The 20426-nt window shown below is 32.1% G+C and overlaps 1 protein-coding gene across 1 annotated transcript in view; it reads right to left on the reverse strand.

Moving 5' to 3' along the window:
• The window catches only part of LOC126022453 (platelet glycoprotein 4), a 60511-nt gene that overhangs the window by 7917 nt on the left and 32168 nt on the right, over positions 1-20426 (reverse strand). Inside the window, exons 4-10 of the mRNA XM_049783352.1 lie at positions 16092-16252; positions 10769-10916; positions 9537-9716; positions 7804-7895; positions 5192-5238; positions 2125-2194; positions 413-600 (exon numbers count right to left, since the gene is read on the reverse strand). Coding sequence (XP_049639309.1) covers positions 413-600; positions 2125-2194; positions 5192-5238; positions 7804-7895; positions 9537-9716; positions 10769-10916; positions 16092-16252 — 886 coding nt within the window. The remainder of the gene's footprint in view (positions 1-412; positions 601-2124; positions 2195-5191; positions 5239-7803; positions 7896-9536; positions 9717-10768; positions 10917-16091; positions 16253-20426) is intronic.

Here is a 20426-nt window from a genome sequence, read left to right on the forward strand (position 1 = left end):
TTTTTTCAAAGATATTTTAAACCTATAAAATATCCTATAAAATTCTTATTAAAAAGAAAATTAAAAGCATGAAAAACATACCTTTTAGATGGGAAAGTAATTTTCAAGTCACATATCTAATGTGAATTTAGTACTCATATCATAAAATAAAAAATTCAATTAAAATATTTATACATGGATAAGAAATCAAAATTAATATACAAACTGGCACTGAAGTTATCTAATAGTAATCACATTTTCAAATCTATAACACAATGGATAATTCAAAACAATAAAATATCAAAACAAAGTATTTCTGCCACCACCTGGCATTCTGTCATTATTGTTTTACTTTTTGCAGAAAGATATGATTACCTTTCAAATGACACTGTAAGTTTTGTCAATTGCTATTATATTGAGAATGTTTACTCACCTTCTTTGCATTTGCTAATGTCTAGGACACCAGAATTTGTACAGTTATTCGAGAAAATTTTTTCTGTGCAGAAGCAAATGTTATCTGGATTTTCAACTGGAGATGCAAAGGCCTTGGAGGGAAGAACAAATCTGAATACAGGAATTCCTTTCAGATCAATCTTGCCTCCAAATACAGCATAGATTGACCTAATAACAAGAAAGTTTCATTCTTAGTACATAAATTATATTAGATATATTTTCCTTTTTATTTTCAGATTTACATTCTTGCATTGATATGGGAAATATTAATACTTCTTTTTGATTCAGGTACCAAATATTGAACTCAGGGCTTTACATCTGTAAGACAAGTGAAGTGCTCTATCATATTAAGATATATCACTGATACTAAACAGTATATTTTTTATTAGAAATTTAATTTTATCTTTAAATTTTTTTCTTTTGTTTGTATTTTGGGGGTGTGACCCCCAGCGACACTCAGAGGTTATGCCTGGCTGTGCTCAGAAATCGCTTCTAGCTCAGGGGACCATTATGGAATACAGGGGATTGAACCCTGTCCATCCTGGATCAGTTATGTGCAAGGCAAACACTCTACTACTGTGCTACTGTGCTACGAATCCGGCCCCATCTTTAATTCTATTAAAGATATTTTGTGAAATTTTAAGCCACTTCAAAACTCAAAAAGTAAGAAAAAAATTTTTTCTCAAAAATTTCACAAAGCAATGTTTTTGTTACCACAGATTGTTTATGCTCAAAACACGTATCCCTATTTTTTCTATAATTTGAATATCTAGATCTCTCAAGTGCTTTGTTTCTGTTCAATTTAGATAAAAATAGTTTCTGTTTATCAAAAAACAATTCTGATTGGTTCACTTCATTGACTTGGTAGCTTGCATAAACTGAGATTTACACATGTGTGTGTTCTAATGTGTACGCATATACATATATAAACAGCATTCCTCCAATTAACTGTATCCACCATAGCCTAGAAAAGTCCCGAGGTTCAATACATTATTTTATTTTCAAAATATCCCTCTATGAAGAAATATCACCTCTTTTCATTGTTTTGTTTTGTTTTGTTTGGGCCATATCCAACAATACACAGGGCTTATTCAAGTTCTGTGCCTAATTCTCACTACCGGAGGGCTCAGGGGACAATAAAAGGTTCTGGAAATTGAGCCAGTGTCAGCTGTATACGAGTCAAGTGTCCTACTCACTATACTCTTGTTCAATCTCTGAAAGAACACCTCTTTTTAATATTTATAGTAGATGACCCAGAAATACTGAATACTTGGCTGCAACCACAAGTCTTTCAGAAGAGGATCAGAGTCAGGTCCATGACGTTGAAGCTTGTGTAATATATTTAGATTCTATTAACTTACAATAATGCCACTGTGGCAGCAGAGCACACTAATTTATATAGTTATCTGACAGCTGCATCGCCTTTTCTAAACATCTTTAGAAAGATTGGTCATGCTATTCTGTAGTTGATTGTTATTAAGTCCGCAGTTAGTTAAGTAAAATTAAAGGAAAAGCTTTTGCTTAGAAATCACAGAAAAATGGAGCTTTACATCATTTAAACCTTTTCTTACAATCTTCAAACTTTTAGTTAACAAGCACTGTAAGTCCATATTGTACTTATTTGTTATAAATCTAAAAAATACATTAACATATTTTTAAATAACATGAGTGTATACCCATCTTTTGTCTTACCTGCATATATCAGAAGAAAAAAATTGCAATACTCGGCTCTCTTCAACAAAAGGTGGAAACGAGGCTGCGTCTGTTTAAAAATCAAGCCAGTGAAAATAGATGTAAAGTACATAATTGAAACGCATACAGAAAATCATGATCACACTACTATTAAAGACCTGCCAGTAGCACAAGGGCAGTGACTTCAGGATGATATTAGCAGGGCTTTATAAATATTCCACCATTAAAATATATATATCTATCAATATTTTTATGTTTTAATGTATTAATGAAGGTAAAAGTAATACGTCTAACTCAGGATGAAAACATTCCAGTCTTTTCTGTTTCCCCAGTGCTATAACCAAGAATTTTTCCAAGCAGAATCACATCAGAGATCCCTGTTCTATCCAATATATCTCTAATATTTATTTATTTTTAAAATTCTATTATCCTCTTAGGTATTTTCAATTTCATGCCTGATGCTTATGAATTTTCATTAATTATTATCAAATAATCCCATGTTTCCTCTTGTAAAATATATCTACTTCTTAGCTTTAGAGATAATTTGTAATGTGCCATTTTTCACTTAAACCCATAAAATGCTAGTCACCAAATAGAAACATTAAAGTACATTTCTCTTTGTTAAGAAGTGGAATAATACTTTTATACAATCACTTGTGCCAATACTATTGGAACACCCGATAACTTATTTTCTGAAAAGCTTTACTTAGGAAGAAAATTTTCCACCAACCCCCATGATCCTAAGTCACAAGAAAATTCAGTACTTCTTGCTCAATTCTATAACAAAATTAAATAAATAGGCAAAACTCAGCACTTTTGGAAAAATACACTCCATGTTTCCTTTTACTGCTGATCTTCAGCACAGCTTTACATGGAAATTTTATATGTCAATTTAATATAGGCTAGTGTACAACTTTAAATATTGTTTACAGTAAGCAGTAAACTGTACAGTTACAGTGAGCTGTGAACATCTGCCTCTTAGAAGTTGAAACTCATCTTGATTTTGAGTAAGTTGTGATATTTGATTTTCATTGTTTTATAAAACCTAAAAAATTTTTTTTGGGGGGACACACCCTGAAAATCTAAATACGTTAAGGAAAATAAGACAGGAGCTAGAGTAGTATTTTTAAGAAAAATAAGATGGAAGCCAGAGTAGTGGCACAAGCAGTAGGGTGTTTATCTTGCACGCACTAATCTAGGGTGGACCTCAGTTTGTTCCCAGGCGTCCCATATGGTCCCCCAAGCCAGGAGCAATTTCTTTTTTTTTTTTTTTTTTTTTTGGTTTTTGGGCCACACCCTGTGACGCTCAGGGGTTACTCCTGGATATGAGCTCAGAAGTTGCTCCTGGCTTCTTGGGGGACCATATGGGACGCCAGGGGATCGAACCGCGGTCTGTCCTAGGCTAGCGCAGGCAAGGGCAGGAACCTTACCTCCAGCGCCACCGCCCTGCCCCAGGAGCAATTTCTGAGTGCATAGCACGAGTAACCCCTGAGCATCACCTGGTGTGGCCCAAAACCCAAAATAAATAAATAAATGAATAAGTAAATAAATAAATTAGATTTATCCACATTCAAATCTAAATCTATAGCACTTTTTCTTTCTTTCTTCTTTCTTTCTTTCTTTCTTTCTTTCTTTCTTTCTTTCTTTCTTTCTTTCTTTCTTTCTTTCTTTCTTTCTTTCTTTCTTTCTTTCTTTCTTTCTTTCTTTCTTTCTTTCTTTCTTTCTTTCTTTCTTTCTTTCTTTCTTTCTTTCTTTCTTTCTTCCTTTCTTTCTTTCTTCCTTTCTTCCTTTCTTCCTTCCTTCCTTCCTTCCTTCCTTCCTTCCTTCTTTCCTTCTTTCTTTCTTTCTCTTTCTTTCTTTCTTTCTTTCTTTCTTTCTTTCTTTCTTTCTTTCTTTCTTTCTTTCTTTCTTTCTTTCTTTCTTTCTTTCTTTCTTTCTTTCTTTCTTTCTTTCTTTCTTTCTTTCTTTCTTTCTTTCTTTCTTTCTTTCTTTCTTTTCTTTTCTTTTCTTTTCTTTTCCTTTTTTTTTTTGCTTTTAGGGTCACACCCAGCAGCGCTCAGGGGTTACTCCTGGCTCTACACTCAGAAATTGCTCCTGGCAGGCTCGGGGGACCATATGGGATTTCGGGATTTGAACCAATGACCTTCTGCATGTAAGGCAAATACCTTACCTCCATGCTATCTCTCTGGCCACAGCACTCTTTCTTAATTATTAGTGGATATTTAACTTAGGGAACTCTTTTGGTGTGGTTTACAAAAGATGTTCTTTACTTTCTTGTTCTGATCACTTTTTTTTATTCAAAATAGATGTGTTCTTTTCCTTGCAATTTCATGAATTCTATTTCTATTCTGAACCATCACATTGAAATCTGACTTGCATTTTAAAATTATCTTGATTTTATAAGAATAATTTTGTTATTAAATGATCTGTACAGTATTTTTTGTTTATTTCAGTTTTGGGGCTAAGCACAACAGTGGTTAAGGGAAACTCTTGGTACAGACCCAGAAGTTGGTTTTGATAGTTTTGGGGGGATTATATGAAGCTAGGTATCAGATTTGTATTTCCTACTTTCAAAGCATGAGCTCATATTGTTTAGTTATCTCTATAACCTGATAATGTACCCTTTTTTAAATTTTGAGTTTGGCAGCATACCAGACAATATTCAGGGACTATTACTAGCTCATTGCTCAGGAACCTTAGCTGTCAGTATTCAAAGCAGTCATGTTCAATTTTTTTGTAGTCCCGTATATAATATTTTAAAAGACTTGACTAGTAACTACTTCCCCAAGATTTTAAACCCTTTTCTTCCATTGTAGAATGGTCATTAAGTAAAGTGTTACAAAGTAAACATTTCCATAGAAATGCAGTTAAAACAAATCTTCAGAAATTCTATCACCATGAAGCAACTGATTTGGCCTGCACAAGAATAGATTCTATCTTATGCTGTAAGATATAAATTGTAAAAACATACTCTCAATTTTAGGGCACTATTTATATGACAATAGGGATTTGTGAAAGATAAGGGATGAATTCAGTGCAGTTATCACTACAAAACAAATGCTCTTACCTGTACCATTAATCAGGTCACAATAACTTTCCCAATATGAAAGATTCCTTGGGAGCAAAAAGAAAAACAAATAAACAAATACTTTTATTAAAGAACACATTCTCATATTACTATGATAATAAAGGTGTCAAAATAGCAGATTGGACCATCCTAAGTTGAAAAAATATTCTATATAATAAATTTTATTTTACTTCAATTTCCTTCTTGTGAAATAAATTAAGTTCCTGATATCATTAAGTGGCCAGGAAAATTAAAAACTACCATGTGTTATAAATTAGAATAGACATGGTTCTGAAAAAGAAACACTGAGAAAAATTTATTAGAAATTTAGATCTCTCATGAGGGTAAAATATTTTTCAATGGAAGAAATTAAAATATGATTGTATGCTGATTGTTCAAACTTAATGGGGTAAAATATTAAATTATTAACAACTATAGGCTCAACAAAAGTAAGTATGGGCAACAAAAGAAAGATCATTGTGCCTGACCAATAGAGATAAGAAATCAATAAATAAGCTTATTCCCTATCAAATTTTACAGAAACTGGAACTAAAGAATGAATCTTTTTATTAACATATACTCATAAATTGAAATAAATATATTTGAGAGCAACATAAGCAAGACTATAAGTAATTTCACTTATATGATATAATATACATTATTTAGATATATCTATATATGATATAGATATATATGATATATGATGTATCTATATGATATATATAGATGTATATAGATATGCATATCACTACTTTCGATAAAAGAAAAACTGTTTTCTTCCCATTACTGATATATCACCCAGGGAAATATCAGTAAACTTGGTTTTATGTTTTTTGTTTTTTGACCTACACCTGGCAGTATTCAGGGGTTAGTCCTGGTTCTGCACTCAGAAATTATTTCTGACCAGCTGAGGAATCATATTGATGCTGAGAATCAAACTTCAGACTTGAGTTGGTTAAATGCAAGGCAAGTCCCCTCCTCATGTGCTATCACTTAGGCCCCTGCATATTTAAAAAAATTATAACTTATTAATAATAGTGTGGATAGTATAATATTTCTATACATAGTTCAATTAACCTTGTCATAATCTTAAAATAATGTGAAATTTTTAACCAAAATTCTGAGTACTTAGCATTTCTCCTAGAAACTTCTCTATGAAGAAGTGTAAGTTATTCTTCATTATACAAATTAGTGATTTCCCATGAAATAAATAGTAGTGTTTAATTTTTAATAAAAAATTGTGTTTATGTAGCTATAGAGATAATGTACTGTACCCATAAATATTTAACTTTTGTATTCAAATTTTAGATAGGAATTGGTGACAAGGACTACTCAAAAAGCATTTAATTTGGGTCCAGAGCAATAGAACAGCATGTAAAAGCAATTGCCTTGCATGATGCCTTCCCAAATTGGGTTCAGTTCTTTGCACCCTAGATGGTACTCAGAACCTTACCAGATAAAATTCTTTTTTTGGGGGGGGGGCACACCCGTTTGATGCTCAGGGGTTACTCCTGGCTATGTGCTCAGAAATCGCCCCTGGCTTGGGGGGACCATATGGGACGCCGGGGGATCGAACCGCGGTCCTTCCTTGGCTAGCGCTTGCAAGGCAGACACCTTACCTCCAGCGCCACCTACCCGGCCCCCCAGATAAAATTCTTGACCACAGAGCCAGGAGTAAGTTCTGGCACTGCTGATTGTGGAAAACAAACAAACAAACAAACAACAATTTATCTACTGCTAATTGTGGACCAATAAAAACAAACAAAAGCATTCAATCTCTTTCACATTAGATTACTTCATTCTTTTTCAGGAAATAACTGTTTTAATATGTATTTATTAATTTTGAGGCAAGCAAAGCTCTTTCCCACATATTAATGGACATTCTTCCATTTATCATATATGTTCAGCATGTATATTCCAGATGAATGGGTAGATGCGAGAAAAGAAAGGAAACTATAGCTGTGGAAGTTGAAACATCTACTACTACTACTACTACTACTACAAAGGAAGCAATCTATTTTCAAGTTTAATTTGTAAATTTTAGATCTGTACTTGAATTACTAATTCCACTTATTTGATAAAGGTTTAAAAATCTGAGTTCTTAATATGCAATTTTAATTCAAGATAGTTCTTTTTAAATGTAGGAGAATCATAAAATATTAGCATAGATTCATTAGAATTGCATCTTTATAGATCCTTGTTAGACTACTACTAAAATATATTTATTTTATGGGCTCGATTTTAAAGGACAACAACAGTAAATAAAGACTGTTGGCTTTGGCATTAGTTTTCTTCCTTTTTTGGTATTAGTTATCTAACTGTATAGGAAGACTGTAATGCTGATGTTGTAGCAAAGAAGAAAACAGCACATTTGAATTGATTTTATATTTAAGATACAGTATATAAAAGTATGCCAAATCACAAATGGGATAAATACTGAACAGTTTTTGCATTTGATAGAGAAGTAAAGGGTTAATATTTGACAGAAGAGGTGTACTAAGAACTGAGTTACAGGAGGTGGATTTTATAACTGTGTCCTTTTAATTGTGTAACAAAAGCCTCCCCTATTTTGGAAAAGTCAAGTATCACATCAAATACTACCTGGGACTTACTTTTTGCCTTTATATTTTTCAATTATGGCAACTTTGCTGATATCATCTTTTCCACTGTTAACTTTATAAACTCCATCTACTGTATCATTGTACTGAAAAAAATGCACATGCAGTTACTATTATAAATATAATACAAATTTACTTTCACTTTCTCACATACTCATCAACATTTAAAAGTATTTGAAATATATATGATCTGCTGTCAGATTTCTAGTTTTAAATATTTTAAAGAATTAAATATCAACTGTACCTAGAAATAAGTAGATTGAAACAAAGCAAGAAAACAAATAGAAATAATTAAATGATTCAAACTCTGGCTTTATTTAATTATTTTTGCTTCAGTTAAGCCAATGAAGCAAAAGTAATACAAATCAAGTATATGGTTCAAACTCTGAATTTTTTTTTTAATTTTGCTTTGCTTAAACTAATACTTTTAAATACTAATTTTGTATTCAGGAGAGAGTGTTTTGAACAATATGGGGAGAAATAGAGTTTTCTAGAGAAATTCTAAATATTATCATCATTAATAAGTGGTTACTAAAAATTAGGTAAACAAATTAAAATAGAATTAAGTAGGGAAATTATGAATGTTGAGCTAAAATAATTGAATGTTTTCTTAAATAGTTCTATATCCAAATTTAATTAATAAATAATCCTATAATATTATATACTATATAAAAGTAAAATAACAAACGTGTTTAAATGCAATATACACATTCCAACGCAATAGTTAATTGCTAAACTGTAAGGTCCAGAGCTGCAGTCAGCATATAGGGTTCTTGCCTTATATGCAGCCACCAGGGTAGGTATCCCTATGAGTCTATACAGTCTTTCTAAGTCTTGCCAGGTGTGCTATTTGAGCACAGAGCCAGGTATAAGCCCTGAGCACTGCAGGTATTACTTTAAAGCCCAAAACAAAAAATCTACAAAACAAAACAAACAGAAAATCTAAATGGTTACTTAATTCATCACTAAATTCACATCCTTCTCTAAAATGAAACCTACCATTTCAATATATTTGTAAATAACTTAAAGTTTTAATTGTCTGTTAGTTATAAGAAATTACTATATGAATAAGTTTTAAATTTATAAAACAGGATATATTCATTTGAACTGATTCTGTCTAAATTTGGCTAAAGAAATGTGTTTGTTTGTTATTGGTATTTTGGGTGGACCACACCTGGAGATGCTCTGGGGTACTAAGACTCTAAGTTCAGAAGTTACTCCTGGTGGTGCTTGGGGGACAATATGGAATGCTGGGTTGGACCAGGTCAGCCTCATGCAAGACAAATTCCTTACCCACTGTGCTATCTCTGTCACCTAAATAAGTTTTAAGTTAAGAAAATTTATACGAGATAAAGAGAAGGATGAATATTAGATGAATACAACTAACAAATAAAAATATGTCCAACTGATTTTTTTGAGAAGGTTAACAAATTTGAAATTGTTTGAAGACTTACAGGTTTATCAACTAATTCTAAAGAAACTGTATATTTAACAAAGTTAAAAACTGATTAAACCTATTTCTAAATTTTGATTTTTAGGTTCAAATAAGTAAATTTTTCCAATGTGACTAGCTGAAGCTATGTAGACATGTAAGGTCTGTAAAAATTGAATATATAATTCCCAGATCAGAAATATTTTTAAAATATGCAAAGTTAGAAATTATGAATCACCTGTTATAATATTTATTTAATTAAAGAATTACAAAATCACCATTTTTTCGTACTCACAGGATAGAACAAACCAATTGTGGTAACAATAGGGTATGGGACCAAAGTGAGGAATGGATCTGTATAACCCCACAACAGTTCTTTCACAGTTCTCCTTTGAAACATAGAAGATTTTGACTTTTTGATAAGTGAATTGAGTACAGACTGAACAAATGCATTTGGATAAAGATGAGGTATAGCCTACAAAGCAAAAAGAAAGAAAAAAATGACAACACTGTTCAAGATACCAATGGAAGTATGAGGCTTTTAATAAATAATGAAATAACTACTAAAATTATATTTATTAAAAATCAAACTATATATTAAACTAAAAGAAAACTTGTAATATTGAGATATAATTTCCACAGAGACACCTCAAAATTATTTTATTTTATTTTTGTTTTTAGGTCATGTTCCTAACATAATTATTACAAATAACAAATAAAATATAATAGTGCATTTTTGTATAAAAAGAACAATTCTTCTCCCAATTTACTCTACAAATTAAGTCCGTATTAGTTCTAAATTCTTAGTTCTGACACTCTAAATTGCATAATACCAATTGCATTATAATTGTGTGCAAAGGATGATTGTTATGGAGGAAGATACTTTGCAAACATGCATAACTTTACTGAGATTAAGTACCCACTTGGGAGACCATTCCTGGTGATTCTCAGCCAACCAGGACAGTGGCTCACTTTGAAGGCCCCAAAACATGGTGCTGATTGTGTTCAGTTCTACTGGAACTGAGTCATCTTGGTGGGGATTCTTCAGGCACTCACTTACCAGTGTTCAGGGACCATGTGATGCCAGATAATAAACTAAAGCTCTACAACATATCTCTGACTCCTAATTTAAAAGAAAAACCATTAGCTTGGGGGTCAGAGGATAGTATGATGGGTAAGGCACTTACCTTGCATGCAGCAGACCTGGGTTTAATCTGTGGTACCCTATATGGGTGCCATGCCAGTAGTGATCTCCGCATATTGAACCAGGAGTAAGCTCTGAGTACCTTTGGATGTTGCCACCTAACTTCCCACCCCCTAAAAATGATGTATTTTAAATGGTATTCTCAGTTCATTGATTGCATCATGATTTTAACATCTTTGCAAACTACAAACTTTTTTCAAAGTAAAGACCCAGGAGTATATTTTATTAGAAGACAAAATAAAGAAACAGCAGAAGATAGCTATCACTAATGAAATTATTGTGGGAGCTAAAATACTCCAAAAAATTTTAATGTATCTACTCACTGCAACTGCCAGATTGAGAACAGTATAAGTATCATTCTCTGTCCCAATTGATAGTGATGGTACAAAGATGGCACCATTAGGCTGTACAAAGGAAACTGTGTGGCTCTCAGAATCATGGGTTATGTTTTCCTTGGCTAAATAGCGAACTCTGAAAAACAAAAATAAATAAAATCCTAGTCATCTTATGTGAATTTTAGGCTTCAACTGTTATTAATTTACACAAACATTTTTAAGGACATACCATGGACTGAAATTATATAAAACAATAAAGTTAAATGAAAAATAAACCAGTACTAGACTCTAGGTAATTAATTAGTGAATTTTTTTCAAAAAGAAAATGAAAACAACAGGGAATCAGTCAGATGCTTTATTACCAGAGTTTAAAGAGTCCATGTAAAAATATGCACTAGTTAAAAATCTCTGTGTGGATGCTCATTGTCAAACTGAAAGCTAATACCTATTTAACAGTTATTCTGCATAAGTAGAAAGAAAGAGAAATGATGTTTCATTGCATGATAGAGACAAGTTAATTTGAGTTTGGAGAGATAACAGTGGGTTGGGCACATGTCTTACATGTGGCTGACCCCAACTTTGATCCCCAGCACCTCACATTTCCTGAGCACATCAAGCAATGAGAAAGTAGGGGAGAAATGAGAAGGGAAAGAGTGAAGAGAGAGAGGAGAGAGAGGGTGAGTGAATTTGTGTGTGTGTTTGTGTGTGTGTGTGTGTGTGTGTGTGAGAGAGAGAGAGAGAGAGAGAGAGAGAGAGTGAGAACAACACAGAGAGAGCACAAATAAAAGAAATATCAAATAAAGATAATTTTTTAAAAAAGAAAGAAAAATCAAGGTGCATGTTTGAAAAGCTACATGACCAGACCAGGAAGAGAGCCCAAAGACAACTCTTACACGCATGTAAAAGGGCCAGGTTGAATGTAAGAGAGCCAAGTTGATTCTTGGCGCTATATGTTTGGGGATTACCTCTTAACCACAGGCTGGCATGACTCCCAAATTAGCAAAAATCATATCATTGAATTTGGTTGGATAATAGAGTTTTTACAAGTAGGAGAGTTTTGGTAATAAAGCAATTGAATTAAGATATAAAGGAGAAAATATTTCTTAGTCAAATGATCAGTCTTCATTCTGAGGGAAAGGAAGAGACTGAAAAGATTTAAAGCAGCAGATATAAAGAACACATCTCATAATAAAAAAAAGTAGTGGGCAACTTATCTAGCTACAATTTTTCCACATTTTATAATATTGTAATAGTTATTAAAATAAATAGGGACCAGATCAATAGTGCTGTGGGTATGTCATTGTCTTAAACAAGCCCATGTTATATCTCCTGCTCCCCTTATGCTTTATTCAGCCTACCAAGAATAAGCCCTGAGTTGCCAGGCATGAACCCCAAGCAGACAGACAAACAAAACAAATAGATATGACTTTCATATTTAAAGACAATTAAGTCAAATCCTCTCCCCAATTACTTCATGTATTAAATATTTACTACTTATAACCTTCTGGTTCTAATGTCCCTAGATTAAAAAGTACCAACTGCTTTATAGGTGTGTAGAAAGGGATGATTATTATGGAGAAAAACATTTGTCAAAACAAAAAACACAAAACTCAATGCCAGACAAATAAAAAAGTGCACTACTTATTACACTGTTATATGTAACAGTCTATTGTGGGCAGTGAGAAGACCAAAAAACCAGGGGATTACAAATATAAAAAATTGGATATCTCAATTAAAATAAAAATATAAATTCCTGACATTGTCTGAATCCTGGCAATATTCTAATATTTTGAGTGGAAAAATTAAAAAATGACTGATATGATTAAAAAATTTACAAAGATCTAAAGTTAGATTACTTGAATAAAAGTTTACAAAATTTTTGCTTTTTTGTGTTTTTTTTTATTTTGGCGGCCACGCTTAGGGTTACTCTTGGCTCTTCACTTGGCAATCATTCCAGGCAGGCAGGTTCAGGGGACCATATCGGATGCTTAGAATCAAACCTAGATTGGTTGCAAGAAAGGCCAAACTCCCTCCCAGCTATACTATTGCTCTAGCTCATTTTGGCTATTTTTATACTGAAGTAATTGTAGACATGTATAAAAATATGAACTAGTACTCAAAATCTATCAGTGATAATTATTCTTTTTTAAAGAACTGTTTTTAACTCACATTATCAAATAAATGTCAACATTAAAATGTCTAAGTTTTAGGATAATTTGTATATATGAAACACTAATAAAATAGTTGTCAAATTCTAGTTTATTTAAATAATGCTTACAATATTATACCAGTAGATGGCACTCATAAGAAAAACATTTTTTTAAATGGAAGCCTGTATTAGAACATATTTTTAATAAATGAACATAATCACTTAATTTCTGCTTTAAAATTAAGAGCATTTACAGATTTGGGAAAGTGTGAGTTAAAGAGGCAAAAAAAAAAGTCCTATATTTTCCTCAAGATTTCTTTCTTTAGTCTTCTCCAGAAGCAAAGAAAGTGAAAATAAAATGGTTAATGTTGTATCTGAGAATATGCTGATGTAATAATGAACTCTTCAAAGAGATGGTGTAGGGTAAGGATTATATAATAAAGATCCCAAAACTTGCAATGTAATAATTTGGCCCAAGACATATCTTAATATGTTAATATTGCTTAATAAACTAAATACTGTTAGTTATAAATACAATTCATTATACTAATTATAATTATAACGTCTATATAATATCTGATTATAAATGTAAGCTTCAGATTCAGCTACTTCAAAATTCTCTCATTGTATACTATATAAATTTGTATATTTATATGTATATTTATATGCCTTATGTTTTAGATAGTGTATAGTTTCCAAAATAAAATATATTACATTAATTGGTAACTATCAGAGAAAGATTAATTTCAATGTTATTTCTATGGATTCCCATATTCCAAGTAATAGCCTTAAAATATTTTTATCTTACTAAATAAAAGCCAACTTTCAACAATCACAGTCCAAAATGCATGATGTCTCTCAAATTACAGCAACTAATCTCTTTCCTCACACTTGGATGATGATTTTACAATAATTATACTGGCAGTCTAATTATATCACATGTGAATTCTTGATTTTCTATAGTTGTAACTTTCCAGGAACAAAAATTCAGAAAGCTATTTGTTAACACATGAAGTATAAAAACATGAATGTATAATATGTTTCCTAAGTAGCAATGACAACCAAGTTTGTTTCAATAAAGTTGTGAAAAATAAAAGATATGTGGTGGAGACAGGGGGTTATGTTCAACGTCTATGAAAATGAGGCCTTGAGGCCTCCTGCAGTTGTGCATGTCATTTATGGAAGCACTCACATTGTTGCATACCTTATTGCATATTGTCATATGCAGATTACTCTCATACCTTATTTCATAAAAGCAGCATGATTGTAAACCTAGAAAATTAATTCATGGAGAGGAAAGGAAGTAATATAATTAAGGACAATCTAGAGTTTGTAAATTCTAAAAATATAGGTTACCAGAAGGCATCACAAGTATGATATTTTGTGGTAACAATGATCATGGTGTTCACAACTTGCAATGATGCTAGAGTAAAAGATCTCTTGCTTAGCAGGATTTTATACTCCTAGATGGGAATCATAAATGTATTTTATGATTTTGGTTTAGGGTAATGTTAAGAAGAAACTTAATATTCCTATTTATGGGGCCGGGAAGGTGGCGCTAGAGGTAAGGTATCTGCCTTGCAAACGCTAGCCATGGAAGGACTGCGGTTCGATCCCCTGGCATCCCATATAGTCCCCCCAAGCCAGGGGCGATTTCTGAGCGCATAGCCAGGAGTAACCCCTGAGCATCAAACGGGTGTGGCTCAAAAACCAAAAAAAAAAAATTCCTATTTATTTTTATTATTGTAATTTTTTTTATTTTGGAAGCCATACCTGGCAGTACTGATGGATCACTCTTGAATCTGAACTTTTGTTTTTGTTTGTTTGTTTGTTTGTTTTTTGTTTTTCGGGCTACACCCGTTTGATGCTCAGGAGTTACTCCTAGCTAAGCGCTCAGAAATTGCCCGTGGCTTGGGGGACCATATAAGATGCCGGGGGATCGAACTGCTGTCGCGATCTTTCCTTGGCTTGCGCTTGCAAGGTAGACACCTTACCTGTAGTGCCACCTCGTCAGCCCCGGATCTGAACTTTTGATTTAGTACAGGCCTGTGGCATTTTAGAAAGGCCATAGTGTTGGGGCTGGAGAGATAGCATGGAGGTAAAGCGTTTGCCTTTCATGCAAGAGATCATCGGTTCGAATCCCAGCGTCCCATATGGTCCCCTGTGCCTGCCAGGAGCAATTTCTGAGCATGGAGCCAGGAGTTGTAACCCCTGAGCACTGCCGGGTGTGACCCAAAAACCACAAAAATAAAAAAAAAAAAAAAAAAAAAAAAAAAAAAAAAAAAAAAAAAAAAAAAAAAAAAGAAAGGCCATAGTGGTTTCAGGATGGAACCCAAGTTAGCAATGTGCAAGGCTACCCTACCCATTGTAATCGTGCTTCATCCCTGGTATTCCTATGAATTTTACAGTTTGAAAAGTTATACAGTTTATAAACCTAATCAAATTGTGTTTTTAGGAGCTGGAGAGATAGCATGGAGGTAAGGCCTTTTCTTTGCATGCAGAAGGTTGATGGTTCGAATCTTGGCATCTCATATGATCCCCTGAGCCTGCCAGGAATGATTTCTGCGCATAGAGCCAGGAGTAACCCCTGAGCGCTGCCAGGTGTGACCAAAAGTCAAAAAAATTGTATATTTTAATAATCTAGGAGTTATGTTTACATATATATGGTAAACATAAACATGTTTCACATCCATTAGTCTTTAGTTTTTAAGTAAAAATAGAAAGTTCTGGCTCATAAATTTATTCTAGTTCTAATTGTTTATTATAAATTTATTCTAAAACATGCATATCATTAAAGAATGGTTTAACATTCTAAAAATTTCTGAAAATTTGGTAAAGGTATCTTTAATTTAGAATGCACTTTTCACTGTTGATGAAAATATATGTGGGACAAAAATAAAATACCTTAAACTTCTGAGATGTAGGGCAATTATCCAATGTGCTAAATTGGAAGTCATACTTCTTATAATCATAAAATAGAGGCAGGAATAATACATGTTTATATTACCACTCTTTTCCAGTAAGAAAAGAAATGCATTATAGATTAATGAAAAGAAAATACTAAGGTATATTTTAATTCAGTGGCATTTGTCAAGTAAAGTCTTTATAGAAATATTATAGTAATGGAAAGATTATTACAATTATTTAAAAGTACTTGGTTACCTGTAAGTATAAGGACCTCTTTGCACAACCTTAATTTTGCTACTGTTAACAACCACTTCTTGTGGATTTTGCACATCAAAAATCCAAAACTGTCTGTAAACTTCTGTGCCAGTTTTAACCCAGTTTTGAAAAGCAATTGTACCGTCTTCAAGGACAACTTCCTATGAAAACAAACCAACAAGTAATAGATTACTATTAAATATGGACTGTTCTAGGCATTTTATAACCCTTCCATTTAAAAGTAACTATGAAAAGTAACTAAAGTCAACTATGAAGAATTCTGTTACAAAGGTGCTTACACAAAGCAATTATAGTAAAATAAAAATAAATAAAAGAAAGCATCAAGAGTTCCTTGTTCAAGAGTGCCTTTGCAACTTTGACACATTCTTTCAACATCAATGTTTCAAAAAAATGATTATAGTAGCTCTTTTAGTGAAGGAGATCATGTGAAACACTGCATACATATCTGCTGAATTTGTCAAATTTTAGAGTGACGCTAAGCAATATTGCAAAAGCAGTCACAATTTATTAAGCAAAATTACTAAAGCTGTTGCAGAAAATTTTTACAAATTTAACATTAACTTTTCTTCTATAACAACTTGATTAATGAGTAAGAACAGGAAAAGGGGGAAAATCTAGTGACTTTGGAACACTTTACATTTCTTCAAAAATTAGATAATTCAGATGATAATTATCTGTATAATTTCTTAAGCATTTTAAGAAAAAAATGCTTCTGGAGGAAAACCACAAATCTGTTGCAGTCAAAGTCTATTCAAAATGCCTTTCTGAACTTTCAACACATTTAATAGCCAACTCATTATTTCTACTAGTTAGTACATGTTCTTAAAAGGAGACCAGGAAAATGAATTCTTATTAGGTAACTAATTTTCAATAAAAAAAGGAAAAATAGAAGAGTTGATCTATTTTTTGTATAACTTAATTCCTTTTGATGTGATGATAGAGAGTAGGAAAAAATTCCAATAAGAAAATGAGAAAATCCTATATCAGGAATGTATTTTAGCTTTAGTAGTTATGGAACTAAGAAGTATGACCTTAAAGGTAAACTTTTTTGTCTTTGAAATAAGGGAATTATCTAGATGATCTTCTGGTTTCTTTTGGCATCAGAGTTTTCATGAAGTAAGGCAGAAGTCTCTGAAGGTATAGAAATGTGTTGCAAACAAAGGTGATTTTGTAACTGGTATGATTTTCAATTAAGTACCTTGAAAATAGTTCAACTTAATGTGCTAAATGAACAGGAAGTTAAGTATTTCACAGAAAGTGAGCCTTAACAGATCCATGAATACAAGAACAACTTGACCTATTTGTTTCCTTCACCTGAAAGCACCAGTTCATAGAATAATAGAGCAGAAAAAACATTTATACTTTCACATTTTCTAGTAGAGCATGCTGAGATTCTGGGAAGCCAGGTTTCTGGTCCAAATGTAATCTTGCAAATAGAAATAGATTTAGTTTAAGAGTTGTAGTATCTGACCCTTAGACTAGTCCTCTTTTACACCATGCTATTAGTGCCATTTTTTGCCCCTGTAACCCTCTGTACTTAGTTGGTAGGAGTCAAACTATGTTTCATATCTTCAGGATATTTTACATATTGCTTAATGCAGAGAATAAGATAATTCCTTAGAGGATATCTGTGTATCAAGTAAAAATGTCATTACAAAATCCTATGCTTTTGCAATCCATTTATAATGGGGAATTTGGAACTGTAAGAAGACAGACTAATAATTTTGTAACCAATTGCCACTTGAAAACTTTTAACTTGCTTTTAAAATCAAGATATTTTAAAATATTTTATTGCTACATCACAAGACTAATAGTAAAGAGAAATGAATATAGATAATTGAAGCATTATTGGCTATTCTAAATGTAAAGGTGTTTGATAAAAGTGTTTAACTTTCATTTAATTTATAAGGTAAAACTACACTAACTCAATATTTTAAGGTATTTTGTAAGGAAAATCACATACACATAAATATATATGCATATGAATATACATATAAACTTTACTCCTCATACTTTAGACTCCTAGGTATTATGCAACATAACCTAATTTATAGTACAATATAAACTTTACTTTTCAAGGCAATTTTTATAGATATTAATTAAAGGACCTCAGTAATGTTTATTTTTCAATTGAAAAAGAGCTATAACACTTGTTGAACAGAAAACATTTCTAACTCTAATACATGTGTGTTAATAACAGCTAAATGTAAGGCCTTCTAAAATTTATAAATAACTTTGCCTTATTTGTTTATATGAAGATAGTTTTTTTAATAAAGATAGCTTTTTAAATTGAACAGTATGTATATACAAATAGTTAAGATTAAATAGATAAATATTTCAGGCCATATATCTATAATCCTATCATTTTTCAGTAAAATATATTTTAGAGAAATATGATATGAATAAAGGATTATTAATACTAATAGACAATAAAATATTTAATTTAATTCCATGGTTTACATATGACCATAATTTGTTGATAGACAAAGAGAAAAATATTGAAGGAATAAAATAGGAGTATATTTTCCACGAATATTAAGATATATATTCAAAATTGGTATAGGCTTTACTTGACATTCCAAGGTCTAAAATTACAAGTTCCTTTAATTTGAAGAGACAGGGTATATTCCTTTGTTGTAAGTGAGCTATTTCTGACACTGTGTTCCCTGGCAGTGTTCAAGGGACCATATGTAGTGCCAGGAATTCAAACTAGGGTTGTGACCTTTGCAGCTGTTTGCTCTAAGGCAAGTGCCTACCACCTGTACTGTCTCTTGCCCAAGTTTATCTTATTTTAAAGGAGGCAAATGATGCCATATCTTCATAATTTTTTTCATAATATATTCATACAACTTAATGAGTTTCAAGTTGGATTTCAGCTAATTTAGCACTTAATTTAAAAATATTTAAACTTTAAGTAAATAATAGATTACTATAAGTACAAAATGTAATTTAACTTAAGATCTTCTTACTTGACTGATAAATATATCAATATATTTTCCTGAAGTGAAGTAAACAGAATTTGTAGGCCAGGTAATGACTGTATTTCAACTTGAACAACTCTCAAGTGCCATGGATTTCTGCTAGGTTGAAAGCCACTATCCTAAAAAAATATTAGTTCCAGAACTTCTGGGGTCAGGACTGCTGACTAAAATTCTTGTTCCCAGAAATTTTTTTGGAATACACCCAGCAATGCTTGCTCAAGGGTCTTAGTGCTCTGTAATCATTCCTGGAAGACCATATGGGATGCTAGATATAGAACTCAAATTAGTCAAGTGGAAGGCAAATATACTACAGATTATCCTATCTCTATTTCCTCAAGTTCAATTCATATACAGATATTTGGAAGGAGCAACATCTTCTGTTTAGTCAACTCTGCCCATTTATAAATGTAGCTTCCATCAAAACTGTAAAGTGAAATGATAAATAGTAAAGGTAGAAACTGCAAGTTTGATTATAGGTAGCTATTTCATTATGTGTTAGCCATACAAAGCTGACAGGTTATTAATTTTTTTGTAAATCAGTTTCTTCTATAAATGAGAAAATAATATGAGGTTAAACATATATAAACATATAGATTTTTTGAAAGTAACAGAAATTTTGGACAAGAGCAAAAGTTTAGCAGGTAGGATGTATACCTTGCACCCTGTCAATCCAGCTCTATCCCTAGAATCCTACATAGTCTCTTGAAAACTGCCAGGTGTAATGAGGACATAACTAGGAGTAATTCGTGGGCATTGTCAGGGGTAAATCAAAATCAAACCAAACCAAAACAATATAAAAAGAAGTTAAAGCAAGTTGAAAATAGTTCTAGTATTATCCTCAAATATTGTTAGAAAGATGAATAATTGTTCATAAATATTTATTTTATTTTAGTATTTTATTATTATTAAATAACTTAGTATTATGTTAGCACATATAAAATGCTCATAAACATTAACTATTATTATTAAAAATATCGACTTGGGAATGGAGAAATAGTATAGCAGGTAAGGTACTTGTCTTGATGTGGACAACCTTGGTTCAAATCCTGGAACATTATATGGTCCCTGAAACTCACCAGGAGTAAACCCTGAGCACAGCTGGCTCCAAAGCTAAAAAGGATGTGTGTGTGTGTGTGTGTGTGTGTGTGTGTGTGTGTGTGTGTATACACATCCTTTAGGGAGAAAAATTTAGCATAATTTTCTCCCTAGACTATTTAAATGTTTTATTCTGTTTATTATTTATTTATTCTGTTTTTGCTTGTAAAAGTTATGTGACAAGAACTCATGTAATATCGTATAAAACAACTCTTCACAATATTTCATTTAACCTTAT

This window comes from Suncus etruscus, chromosome 1, assembly GCF_024139225.1.
Source record: "Suncus etruscus isolate mSunEtr1 chromosome 1, mSunEtr1.pri.cur, whole genome shotgun sequence".
NCBI lineage: Eukaryota > Metazoa > Chordata > Mammalia > Eulipotyphla > Soricidae > Suncus > Suncus etruscus.